General features: G+C 37.1%; 5 protein-coding genes across 5 annotated transcripts; 3 read left to right on the top strand and 2 right to left on the bottom strand.

Annotated features, from left to right (window-relative positions):
* EV154DRAFT_499890 (uncharacterized protein) lies at positions 1-1,806 on the bottom strand. Its single transcript, XM_051600533.1, has 4 exons — positions 1,509-1,806; positions 1,106-1,455; positions 255-1,041; positions 1-173 (listed from the first exon to the last, which is right to left on the bottom strand). Exons 1-4 carry the CDS (start codon positions 1,695-1,697, stop codon positions 54-56), a joined length of 1,446 nt encoding a protein of 481 aa, XP_051460422.1. The 5' UTR covers positions 1,698-1,806; the 3' UTR covers positions 1-53.
* A 193-nt stretch (positions 1,807-1,999) lies between these two features.
* EV154DRAFT_499888 (uncharacterized protein) lies at positions 2,000-4,906 on the top strand. The gene is made up of 4 exons (XM_051600532.1): positions 2,000-2,567; positions 2,651-2,827; positions 2,901-3,672; positions 3,743-4,906. Exons 1-4 carry the CDS (start codon positions 2,151-2,153, stop codon positions 4,750-4,752), a joined length of 2,376 nt encoding a protein of 791 aa, XP_051460421.1. The 5' UTR covers positions 2,000-2,150; the 3' UTR covers positions 4,753-4,906.
* A 472-nt stretch (positions 4,907-5,378) lies between these two features.
* On the top strand, positions 5,379-7,377 carry EV154DRAFT_119999 (CRAL-TRIO domain-containing protein). The gene is made up of 3 exons (XM_051593945.1): positions 5,379-6,083; positions 6,158-6,368; positions 6,427-7,377. Exons 1-3 carry the CDS (start codon positions 5,442-5,444, stop codon positions 7,191-7,193), a joined length of 1,620 nt encoding a protein of 539 aa, XP_051460420.1. The 5' UTR covers positions 5,379-5,441; the 3' UTR covers positions 7,194-7,377.
* Positions 7,206-8,351, bottom strand: EV154DRAFT_120010 (3-oxo-5-alpha-steroid 4-dehydrogenase-domain-containing protein). Its single transcript, XM_051593946.1, has 5 exons — positions 8,084-8,351; positions 7,888-8,028; positions 7,588-7,824; positions 7,476-7,520; positions 7,206-7,397 (listed from the first exon to the last, which is right to left on the bottom strand). Exons 1-5 carry the CDS (start codon positions 8,228-8,230, stop codon positions 7,218-7,220), a joined length of 750 nt encoding a protein of 249 aa, XP_051460419.1. The 5' UTR covers positions 8,231-8,351; the 3' UTR covers positions 7,206-7,217.
* A 34-nt stretch (positions 8,352-8,385) lies between these two features.
* Positions 8,386-13,041, top strand: EV154DRAFT_499884 (TRAPP II complex). The gene is made up of 7 exons (XM_051600531.1): positions 8,386-8,675; positions 8,744-8,859; positions 8,924-9,007; positions 9,083-9,606; positions 9,660-9,777; positions 9,859-11,060; positions 11,123-13,041. The coding sequence occupies exons 1-7, from the start codon at positions 8,510-8,512 to the stop codon at positions 12,921-12,923; spliced, it is 4,011 nt and encodes a 1,336-aa protein (XP_051460418.1). The 5' UTR covers positions 8,386-8,509; the 3' UTR covers positions 12,924-13,041.
* The last annotated feature ends 161 nt before the right edge of the window (positions 13,042-13,202 follow it).

Here is a 13,202-nt window from a genome sequence, read left to right as displayed (position 1 = left end):
CTTTGATATAATCGGGACGACACGTGTGAAAAGCCACGTTTTATTTTATTTATTTATAACATTGTCTTTACAAAAGCGGTTGCAATTTTTACGCCATTGGGTACTTGTCTATCTAATTTAGCAAAGGTTTCATTGGAAACCAGTTCAGAGTATTTGTGTAACATGTCCACTTCCTGTCAAAAAAAAAAAAAAAAGGTTAATATCAACGTAAAAAAAGAAAAAAAACTTTTTATTTTTTTCAGTGAGTTACTTACCTTGTGTAATGCATTTCGAAGTGCTTTATTTTCTGTCATGACAACAGCCTGTGCTTCTAAATCTCGCTCACTGGATCTTTGACCGAAATTGGGCGAACCAATCATGGTAAGATAAGGTAAATCATCATTGAATTTAACCCAAAGACCTTTTGCATGATAGGTCCAACCAGGTCTCTTATACTCTTCAATCGAGATATCATGCGACCTTCCTATTTTTTTCACTTGTCTATAAAACTTTCTTTCAATGTAGGTATAGGCAGGAGGCAAGAACCTTGAAACCCCCTTTGAATTAAAGAAACCATTGGCTTCAGGGGATGCTGTCAAGAACTGAAATTTGGCTCTTGTTTTTAAAATAAACGACTTATACTTGTCTGTAAAATTAAAGTAACCCGATGTGAGGTCGATCGTCCAATTCCTCTGTGCATGGGCAATCGTGAGTAATTCGAGTGTGAATTTCTCATCTTGTCGGATACCAAAGGGTCCCATTTGAATCACAGGTAAGACGGCTGTATCATGCTCCTCTTCACATTTTAGACTGGGTTGTGTGCGGATAAACTCTTGCAGGTAGGCATGGACTTGACGTTTGTATCGTTTACTTTCCTTGACTGGATCAGCCATCTCCTTTCGCATAGTCAGGTTATATGTTTCCTTTCCCGATGTCAATTGATAGGAACAATTCGAAATCAGCTTTAGTAGGTTGTGGTAGTAGGAGCTTAGTTCAGGTTGCTTATCAAATAAGATGTATCGATCTTGACGGTTGGTGAAATAATCCGTACTAAGATTAGCGCTAATAGTATACCGTCAATACCTAAACCCGCCTTTTTTTTTTTTCATATATATATATATTTTACCCGCTTAACATGACTTTGTTGTCGAACCCATATACTTTGAGATGCATTAAGCCAATACTTTCATTAAATCGTGCAGGTAGTGTTTTTTTCAGCAGGCCTGTCAAATCAGGTGTATGATACATGGAAACTTTCATTTGATTAGGAAAGTCCTTTATCAAGGGTAAGAGTAAAGTAGCAGAACTCTGTCCCTTGGAAGCTCTTGTACCTCGAAGACAGTCAATCAAGACATGGACTTGTAAAGTGGGTGTTCGTTCCAATGCTGTCCGAATCGTGTCTACTAGGTCCTGTTCACTCTGTCCAATGTAGAGTGCAGCGATAAATACGCGTTCTTTTGCTTGAAGAATATTTGACTTTTATAAAGTGTTAACATGAAAGGGGTGAAAATAGATGTTGCTTTATATACCTTTAATTGTGCATAGAATTGGCATGGTTCGTAAAGAGGGGTGATATTTTCTCCTCGCGTATAAAAGGTGGGTGCATAGGCTTGAAGAGGTTGCAATACCTTGAGAGGTGAACGAGCATCAAAGATGGCTCTTTTAACACAAGATGTAGAAAAAGAACGAGAAGGAGTTTTATAAATTAACTTCCACATTGGTTGTTTAAATAAAAAAAGATGTGCCTGAAGTAGCCCCGCTTTTGGAGCCCTATTGTTGTTGTTATGTGTGTGTGTTTTTTTTATTATTATTTATTTTGATAAAAACCCCGTCACACTGGGATCTTGATTTTGGCGCCCCCCACCCCCCTTTTCTGTAAAAAACTCCTAAATTGTATAAAACCCAACTGGTGTGATGTTCAATTATCAACAATTGAATCTCCGAATAGCATGGTTTTTTAGTCAGTGGATATGTTGTCAAATTATTTATATTTAGGACACGAGGTTTTGTTTCGGCTTGAGAATAATAAAAAGAGAAAAAAAAAAGTGTTCAGGGCAAGAAAAAAAAAAGGTCTCAGAATTAATATAGGCGGGTGTAACAATTTTTAAACTCTTTCTCTCTCTCTCTCTTTCTTTTCTCTTTTTTTTTTATTTTCTCCTTTAAAAAAAAAAATGATTGAATCACCCATTGCTAATGACTCTATTACGAATAAGCAAGCAACTGGAAAAGCCTCTATTTACCACACTTGTCGGTCTGTACTGAACGCTTTAACGTTTGTGGAAGGATTTGAAGTGTTCTTTAGTGATAGCAACCAAGATAATAGTTTGACTTTACCACATAGTAACGATCCACTCACAAAGCTATGGCATATCTGCAGACAGGGGAATAGTCTCTGCTTTCTTTATAACATTTTAAAACCAGAACAACCAATTATGACCGCCAACAAGAATAATAATTCGGCCGCCAATAAATCAAAGGCTTGTGTCTATCATTTCATTATTGCCTGTAGAGATCAGTTACTATTTTCCGAAGATAGCTTATTTACAGTAACAGAATTATATCAAAACGACACTAATGGATTTGTCAAGGTAATTTTTTTTCTATATAGTTACTATCATCCTCATCTATATCTATATCTTACCCCCTCCTCATCTCATATCAAAAAAATTAGGTTGTAAACACAGTAAAGAGGATATTGGATTTGTTGGAAGAAAAAGGCACCATCTCTGTAAAATCCATCAAGGAAAGCGCATTAACCACAGATTCACCCAAAGACATGAGAGACAATGTTGTATTTGAGTTACTATCCACCGAGAGAAAATACGTACAAGACTTGGAAGGACTCCAGGTTAGTTTTTTTAATTATGAATGAAAGTGAGAGAGAGATAAAGAAACTGACAAAGAAAGGAAAAATGACATAGAATTACATGAGAGAAGTTCAGGCACAGGAAATACTTTCACCAGACACAATGCATTATTTATTTGGAAACTTGAATGCTCTCGTGGATTTTCAAAGACGATTTTTAATTCAAATTGAGGACCAAGCATCGTGTGCTAGTAAAGATCAACGATTCGGTAGTTTATTTGTTCAATTTGAAGATGCTTTTTCGGTATACGAACCTTTTTGTGCCAATTTTCAGATTGCTCAAGATCTTGTTGTACAAGAATCCCCAAAGTTACAGAAATTAGCTCATATCATGTCACCCATGTATGAACTCCCCTCCATGTTGATCAAACCTATTCAACGTGTCTGCAAATATCCATTATTGATCGGACAGCTCGTCAAATCCACTCCAGAGGATTGGTACTGGTCGCATGAGAACAAGCAAGGTTTAGAGGCCATTCAAAGAGTCACCAAAAAGGTAAACGAAACCAAACGTCTACAAGAAAACACCTTGGTAGTCCAAGACCTGAAAAAACGTATTGTGGATGATGCAGGACCAATACTGGTAGAGACATTTGGTGATTTATTACTGCATGAAAAGTTTACTTTACAGAGACATGATACGGACCATAGTAGAGAAATGGTTGTCTTTTTGTTTCAAAAAGTCATTTTGGTCTGTAAAGAAATTAAAGACGTCAATAAGAATTCAATTAGCATTAAAAAAAAGAGAAAAGAAGGTTCATTGGTCGTGCGAGGCAAGATCTTTATTACTCGTATTGAGCATGTAAAAGGTTCATCCAGCCAAAACGGTATGTTTTTTTTACGTTATTTTCTCTCTCTCTCTCTCTCTCCTAATGATTCTTCTCTCCCATTATTTAGGTCATTATACGTTACACATATCTTGGACGGAAACGGATACACAGACCGTGTTATTAAAGTGCAGGAATGATGAGCAATTAAGACAATGGCTGAGTGTGATTATTGAAGTGAAAGAATCTGCAACCAAGATAGATTTGATATCTACTCCTCAAACTCCTCGCATGGACAATAATAACCCCTTATTACACTATGATGAAGATGAAGAAGATTGTTTCGACGATCATGAGGAAGAAGGAGATGAATATTCACGCAAGAGTTATCACATGTACAGAGGCAACGAAGTCTCTAGTCGAAAAGCATCCTTATCATCTCAATCATCCTCTTCTACCACTGCACGTCATTTCATGAATGGTGTACCCGGCATGACTTTGCCACCTTTACCAAGATCTCCTACTAGCATACCAGCATTATCCAACGCAAGTGTCTCTACCTTTCATAGCACTGATACCACACTTTATTCCCCATCCTATCCATCCTCACCACCAGGCAGTCATCCATCCTCCCCCACTCGTCCTAATCACGGCATTCAGCCATCAGGAGAACTTTGGCAAAGAAGACAAGGAGAAAAAGAAGAGAAAAAGATTCATCATGTACGAGCAAGATCACAAAGCAGTCCCAATATACAAAGACCTATACCACCCGCTCATGGCACAGCTCCTGATTTACCCACCAATAGCACATATAAACGCAAGAGTAACGGCTACAGATATGAAGTCACTGCACCTCCTACACCTTCACCGTTACCTGGAGAGATCACCAAAGTTAAGGTTCATTACTTTGGTGCCATCTATGTCGTTGTGGTACCTACTGATATTGAATACGATGATTTACAGAGACGCATCGAGAGTAAAATCAAGCTGTGCGGACAAGAGTTTGAGACTTCAATATTAGGGTTAAAGTATGAAGATGAGGATGGTGATTTAATCACTATTAGTTCAAGTGAGGATGTTCAGATGGGCTTTGAAAATAAGGGTCCTAACAACGCTGTCAATCTTTATGTCACCTCATAAAAAAATCCAAAATTATCATCACACACAAAAAGAAGAAATAATTTGTAAATATTAATAAAATCCACCCGCCCCTCATAATCATTCACCCATTTTCTTTCATAAATACATGCACACACACATAAAATGCTCCCCATTCATACTGTATATATGCTGCTTCCCATTCTAAAGTGTTATGATTTTTTTTTTACAAAGAAAAGAGGGCTTCTTTTGCAGCTTACCTGTAATTTATTTTGGTTAAGCCCTCATAGTAACGAAGAATTTCCCTTTTTGGTTCTGAAAAAAAAAAAAACTTTTAAATCTTTAAGTAAAAAAACTGCTTATTCTATACCAGAACAAATAATGGGTGATTTTAATTATGAAATATAAAACTATTAAAACCATCACTGTCTTTCTAAATAGTTAGCTTGTGATTTCAATAAGAAAAAAAGAAATAGGATTAATAATAAACCGTCTCTATGACACACTTAATTTAAGGATCGCTACCATTCTACATGTGTACATCTTCCCGGGAGCTGATTCGGGATAAGATTGGCCTCGGACTGGTTTCATTCATGATTTTTATGTCATAATTTGTTAACTTATAAAAAGGCATTAAATAAATGCCGTTTTGTGGAACCGGGATTACAAGACTCAAACCTCAATTCTATTTTTTTTTTTTTTTTTTTTACTTCTTTTGAATAAAAAAAAACATGGTCTCACTAGAACAGCAGGAAAGAACCGTGTTTTTAAATTCACAATACCACGATAACGCAGAATTAATACAAAGGCTTTGTGAGAGCTTATTACAAGATATCCAGATACTCAATTTATCACCCAAGGACTTGGATGATGCTAAACAATATATTAAAGACAAAGGTAACATGTTTTTTATGTATCTTTTTAAGCAACACCGACTGAAACAGATATATACACACACACATAAAAAAGTTACCATCTTTCGGTTCTTACGAGAATGTCAATTTGATTTCAATAAGGCTCATGAACGTCTACTAAAAACCATTAGTTGGCGTATTGAACAAGGCATTGCAGATCTCACCATGGATTCATGTGTCGAGTTTTTTGAAAAGGGAGCACTTGCATTCTACAAGAACACAGATAAATGCGGTCGACCCTTGATATGTGTTAGACTCAGGTTTTTCCCTCGAGAGTTTCGAGATCCTACCAAGAAACTGGTTTACCATATTCAACGTTATGCTTGTTTCATGATGGAAATAGCTCGAAAGTTAATGTGGGATATGACCTGTGAGCGTCAAAAGCGAGGTGAAGCATGTGTTCTCGTTTCTCAAATGACAGCCGTCGTCAATCTTTTAAAAGCACCTATTATAGCCTTGGTAAGTCCTTCCCTCCCCCCTATTTTTTTTTTTTTTTGCATAAATTTTTCTTAATAGTTACACAAAATATAAAGGACGGTGAGATTGTAAAGACAATGGGAATTATTTTGGATGGAAGGTTTCCGGGTATGGTAGACAAAGTCAATATACTGAATGCTAGTTGGTATCATATGGGTGCATGGACAGCTATCAAACTCTTCTTGAGTGATGAGGCAAAAAATAGCGTCTGCTTTACAAACCCTAACGCATTAAAATCAAAGATTGATCCTGATTATATCCTTCAAGGTAATAATAAAAACTGTGAATTGCATAGTAAGTTTTTCTCATTTTTTTTAAAAAAAAGAATTGGGTGGAAATGATCGGTTTGAATGGTCAATAGACTCTGATCAAATACTCCAGAAATACGGTTTTGGTTTACAACAGCAACAACAACAGCAGCAGGAGGAGGAGAAGGAAAGGGAAGAGGAAGAGGCACAAGAAGAAGAGTTATCCAGATCAAGCTCTGTCTTTTCAGACGATGAATTCTTTGACGCAACAGACTTTATACAAGAGGAACAGCCGATAGCTATAGTACCCAGTTTAATCAGTCATACCTCTTTACCCGGTACTTTACACCATACTTCCAAATCTTACTATGGCAACCTATCTTCCTGGGCAGGATTACGTATGGGTGTTGACTTTTTAACGTCCTTTATTGACACACAAAAGGGAGGTCATCATCAAAGACAAAAGAGAATCTCTGCCAGTATCGATAATCTATACCAAACCTTTCCTCCTCCTCCCACAGAAGAAGAAGCTTCCTCTTCTGTGATTGTTGTGAATAGCACCAAACAACAAGAAACAGAGGAGAAACGGATACGCATGTATTATAAAAAAATCAAGCATCGTCTATTGAAAGTAACGCTTGGAAACCAACGAGGGATGATGTATTGGGTGTTGATATATATCTTTTTAAGAGGACCTGTGGAATGGGTTGTACGAAAATCATTAGGACGTACTTCGTTGAATAGTCAACGAATACCGACTGCCACAATGGGAATTACAGCAGCTATGGCAGCCATTTTAAGCGCATCTTTATCAGATAAAGTTGAGAAATACCGTCGCTTATAGAAATTTCTTTTTTATTATAACAAATTAAAATACACCTGGTAATAAACATGCTCTTATAGGAATCTGTTTAAATGTTTGCTGATACCATGCTCTTGTATTGTAAGCACGGACCGCTAAATAAGCAGCCGATGCTACCTGCAGTAAAAGCACTAAAAAGTGTTGTGTCATAAACACCATGCCTATAAAAGTAATTATTTCTCCAACCTAATTTTTTTAAGGGGTGTGTGTGTGTGTGTGTCAATAAAAGAACAATGAAAATCTTTCAATTAATTAGGTACTTGCATAATGGGGACACCAAACAAATTTAAAAAGTCCGCCTTCTGGGATCTTATAAGTAATGTGTCAATGAAACTGGAAAGGGTGGGCAAATATATATAAATATGTGAAAGAATACCTTATACTTGGTAGATCCATCCGAGCGAAGACGACGCAATAAAGTGTGGTGATATGCATTGATACTTTCTCCCAAGACAAACAAGAGAATACCCATACACTCGTTCCAACCTGTCACATGAGGCACTTTACGAGAAAATAAATTGACAATGACAGCATAGCCAACGTAGGAAGATGATATACAAATACAATCTTTTAGTACTGTTTGACCCGAGTATTTGTGAAGAAACAAGACTTCCTATATAAAAAGGATGAATCATTAAGTGTATGCTGCTTAATTTTATGATCCATTTAAACTTACATAGACACGCTTGAAATAATGCAAGAAACTCATGAGAGAAATCTTGAATAAATGACTTGTAGTTGATTGATAGAGTAGGATATAAATGGATACGAGAAAAGAAGGGACGTAAATGACAAGCATGCCATACAAGGAAGGAATCTATAACAGACATCAAGTCAAAACATGAAAATGATATAACACTGGAGAAACTTACATTGGTACTTGAGTGTTTATTGAATTTAGAGTAGCCCATTCTTGAATCTGGATAGTATTCTTGCAAGACAAGACAGGTAGAGCCAATGACGATGAGTAAAGTAACAAGTACATTGCTTGTATCAGTCCAATCTGGGTAGTAAAACATATTTAAAAGGTGAAAGACAAGCCAACTCAAAAATTACAGAGTTCCACCCGCTCTCTTTTTATACCTTTTTTCCTGCCAACAAGAGAACAAAGAAATTGTCATAGTAAATCTTAATTAGCTCTCCCCCCCCCCCCTCTTTTTTTTTTTTTTTGGTTGTTTGTTGTACCTGAACCTTTTTTTTTTTTTCTGTGTAAGAACTCTTGGAGCGGAGGTACAAACTAAAAATGCAAAATCACATATAAATCTCTACGAGCTACATTTCTTTTTTTTTTTCCAACAATGGATCTTGCACTAGACATCACTTCATCCTGTCGAGTTCGAGTATTATTGGTACCTGTTTCACCCATCAAAAAGTCGACCTTTTGGCATCATGTAGACCTCGTTCGAAAATTCAGTTGTGTTCGTCTCGGCGACGTAACACCTGATTTACATAAAGGCGCTAATGGTAAGGTCCCTCCCCTTTTTCTAGCTAAAAATAACCACCACCATCACCACTCATATATAAATATAAAGCTAAATTCAGTAGTCAAGTATTTCAAGAAGGTCAAATGCATTTTCAATTTGTGACAAAGTATAACCGAGATCATTGTCATCTCGAAGATTTTCAGCCTCATCGTCGAATTTTCGGTGTAAGTAACTCTTTTATCAGGAGAAAAAAAAAAAAAAAAAAAAAAAAAGCTAAAGTTGAAATAGGTGATTGGTATTATGGATTGTCAAGAATGGAAAGATAAGGATTTGAGTGAAGGATACAAGAAATTTGTAGACATGTTGGGTCAGGTAAAGAGTAAAAAAAAAAAAAAAGGGAATTTTGTCTTGGGTCTTAAACGTACTTGATAAAAAAAAAATGATTAGTATCCAACAGCCGTAGCAACACGATGCTTTGCCTTTGATCCCACTGAAAATCAACCTGACGATACCAAAGGATTAATCATGATTCCCAACGTTGGAAACATGTCATTCTATATGAGCACCATGATTTGTGATTTTGCTAGCGAAATTCTGGATCAATTTGCAGCCATTGCTGAACGTATCGAGAAATTAAACGCATTGGAATCTCCTATTCCTGCAGGTTATGTTCATCGTCATTTGGACCTTCAAAAGAAACTACAACCTTCCTCTAGTTCACCTCTAAAACCATCCAATGGACCCGTACCTACTTCATCCATCTCATCCTCGTTCTTGAAAAGAGCTTCAACAACGGCTACTAGACCTCAACCACCCTCACCCAAACCTTCTTTATCTAGATCAACTACCTTTTCAGGCATGTCTGTCTCGGGTGATTCTGGAAGAACAGTTCAAAGAACTCCCGGTCGTATCAAGAAACTTTTGGCTGATTTTTATCTATTAGCTGGTCGATTACCTGATGCCATTCAACAGTAAGTGAAGGGGAAGATATATATATATATTTATATCCTAAATTTTGTGTTAGTTACAATGAATCGATTGAGATGGCCAATCATTCCTATGATTATTTATGGTTAAGTAGTGCAAAGGAAGGTTTGGCTTGTACCATGATTTTAATGGATTTCCTTCAGACAGATATCGGAGTAAGTAATAAAAGCACATCATGTTGCTTCTCTCAAAAAAAAAAAAAAACTTACAATCCCTTTTTCTACATATGTATATAGCACATTGTAGCACGACCTACACTCAACAATGAGGAAGAAGCAGAAGATCCAGTACCTAAAAAAATGCCCACCAAGAAAACAATTGTGACAGAAATTACAGACATGTACGAGGAACTTTTAGAGACCTATGCTAAAGTGGGATCCACCACCAGTATCCCTATTCCAAAACTCGTGTATGTGGAAGCATGTATCAAAATCTCACGTTTCTTAACCACCGTCTTTCTAAACGGTGGTTGGAACGAAACTGTCTTACACAAGATCGTTCAACCTGATTTCAAGACAGAGAATAGAAGGTTTATGAGGACAACAGATCTATTGAAATACAAGGGTAGTGGGATCGCTAGGTTTACTATTGCTAAATGGATCACAAGGCTATGGTCTATCAATATCGAGGATTTACTCATGATTGATCAAATCAATGTCATGACTCAAATGTCAAGTATCCTATCTACCATTGGCTATCATCGAAAATCCGCTTGGTTCATGTACGAAACCTTGAACAGAATGATCCCTTTATTGATCGGAGGTCGTGCTGCTATGGCAGGTTCCTCTACCCAAAAAAGGGAAAAGGACGATGGTATCTTACAGGTCTTGAAACGTATATGTGAAGTCTATGGTATTGGTCAAAGTCATGTGCATGATGGAGGTACGCTTCGTATGATGGCCATGCAACAGGATCAACAAGAGAATCAGGAGATAAAACGAAACCACACCTTTGGTTGGGCAGCCTTACAAATTGATATTTTACGTGAATGTATTGTCATCTCAGAAGCCATCCAGGACCATGCTTCTATGTTGTATTATACCACTGTCTTGCTCAAGAATCTGTATCAACATATTCCCAAAGATGAACAAATTCGTTTAGCTTCCAGTATTCAACGTATTGTGAATATCAGTAAACGAACAGGCCATGTGGATACAAGCGTGAATTACTGGGGTTTTAATATCGTTAAAAGTATTCAACCTATACCACCTATTCCACGTAAAGCCATCTATCAACATCCACTCTTGATTGCAAAAGCATTAGCGGCTTCCAAAGAAGGTCGTTTGAATTCGGGCGATCCTTTTATTTATAACCCGTTTGCCAAAAAGAAGAACGATAAACCTCAAATCAATTTAATCAAGGATGAAGTCTGTGAATTCAAGGTGGTCTTATCCAATCCTTTTGGTTTTGATCTTGAATTAAGCAACGTCGTATTAAGGTATTTATATATATATAGAAAGGGAAGAGGAAAAAAAAAAACTCATGTTAAAATAATAATAGTACATCAGGCATCGAATTTTCATCTATCCCTACATCAGGATCTATACCAGCCAATGAAAGCCTTGTGATTCGATTAATGGGTACACCTTTAGAGACCGGTGCCTTGATTATCCGAGGCTGTATTATCAAAATCACAGGTTTTGCAGAACAAGAATTCTTGAATGAAAAGCAAAAAGTAGAGAAAGTGGTGAATGCCCCCTTGGTAGAGTCGGAACGATATAAATACAGCGGTCTGTCTGCGCTTTACAATACGCCAAGTGAGACGACAGAACAGATACCAACACCACCCCAGATTGTACAAGAGAGTTTAAACGTGATTGAAGATCAACCCTTGTTAAAGATCAGTTCTACCTCTTTATTACATGGTGCTGTCATGTTATTTGAAGGTGAAGTACAGCATATCTCTATCCAAGTAGAAAACATTGGAAACATCCCTGTGGATTTTATTACCTTGTCCTTTACAGATTCTACCACCATTCATCCTAAACCGATTAATCCTGAACTACCCACAGAGGATCAATATGAGATTGAACTGTATACGAAGGGAACACCCGTGTTCTCTTGGGAAGGGTCCAAGGGAAATCAGATTGGTAAGAAAATTCAGTTACCTCCTGGCGCACGTACCGAAATCATTGTAAATATATATGGAAAGCAAGGATGTGTGGGTGGTGCAATTCATGTGGATTATGGCTATTTGGATAGAGTCATCAAAGATCAAGCCATTGTAGTAGAGAGTGATTTAGACGATGAATTACCTACCACCTTGTATACGCGACAACTTTATTTACCCATCATGATCACCGTCTATGAGAATCTGGAACCCTTGAATTGGGACGTACTCTATTTACGCGATAATATGATTGTATCAGATCAAATGGTGAAAGACGCTGTGGATAAAATTAAGCATCTGGATATCAATCAAGCGCAAGATCAACCTGTGGAACAATTATTTGTTATCACTCAGCAATCCGAAGATGACCAAGATAAAAACCCTTATTGTTTACTTACGTTGGATGTCCGAAATACATGGACTGTACCCTTTGATATTGAATTTATAGTGGATAATCGAGAAGCAGAAGAGGAAGGAGATGAACATATACTAAAGTCCACCGTAACAATTCAACCTGCCTTGACAAGGCGAATTGTGTTACCCTTAAAAAAACTCTTCTTATCCACCGAACAACGATTACAACCGATCCCTAGTTTTGAACCCAATAAACAGTTTGTAGTGTCTCAAGCACCCAAGATGGCACCCGAACAAGAGAGAGCACGATTACAAATGTTTTGGTATCGAGAACAGTTATTGACGCGTATCAAAGCTTCCTGGCAATGTAAATCCTCCAACCGTCAAGGTACGATCAATTTGCGACCTTCTTTACGATTGACAGGACTTCAATTGGGTGTATTGAAAAAGCAGGATATTGAATTTATTGTGGACATGGCATCGGAGAACACAGTGGGTCATCGATTGTTTCAATGCAACGTCAATGATTTTGTTACCATGAACGTGACGATTGTCAATCGTCAAATCCGGCCAGTGAAATTAGTGTTACGTGTACAACCTGTACAAAGTTACAATGACGGAGCCAAGGAATATGACTTGACCGAGAAATTATTGATGCAGGGTGTATCACAGCTGGTCTTACCCGAGATTCCATCCAATGGTGAAATCTCGTATGCCTTCCCTCTTTGTTTCTTGTCTCGTGGTAAGTTTGAGTTCTTGTACCATGTAGAAGATGTTCATACAAGAGAAATGTATTATGATCATGACTGGGCCTTTGTTAATGTGTTGGATACTTAAATTTTTTTTTTCTTTTTCAAATAAACAAATTGCATGTGAATGGCACACACCGGAAAAAAAAAAGGATGGGGTAAATTTGAGTTGTGGGGAGGTTTTTTTTTTTTTTCCTTTTTTTTTTAACAATTATCACACAGACTGCATGAATGCAGCTTATTATTTATGAGTGTGCTGCAAAATACCTATTGTTTGTAATATGCCAATGGTTTTCAAGGCTAATAAAATTGGGGTTAACCTTGCGTATAATGTATATGTCACACGACCCGAAATTATTTATACAAA

This window comes from Mucor mucedo (assembly GCF_025094135.1).
Source record: "Mucor mucedo strain NRRL 3635 chromosome Unknown EV154scaffold_20, whole genome shotgun sequence".
Lineage (NCBI taxonomy): Eukaryota > Fungi > Mucoromycota > Mucoromycetes > Mucorales > Mucoraceae > Mucor > Mucor mucedo.
Note: the sequence above shows the minus strand (reverse complement) of the source record. Positions and strands in the feature narration are given on the sequence as shown.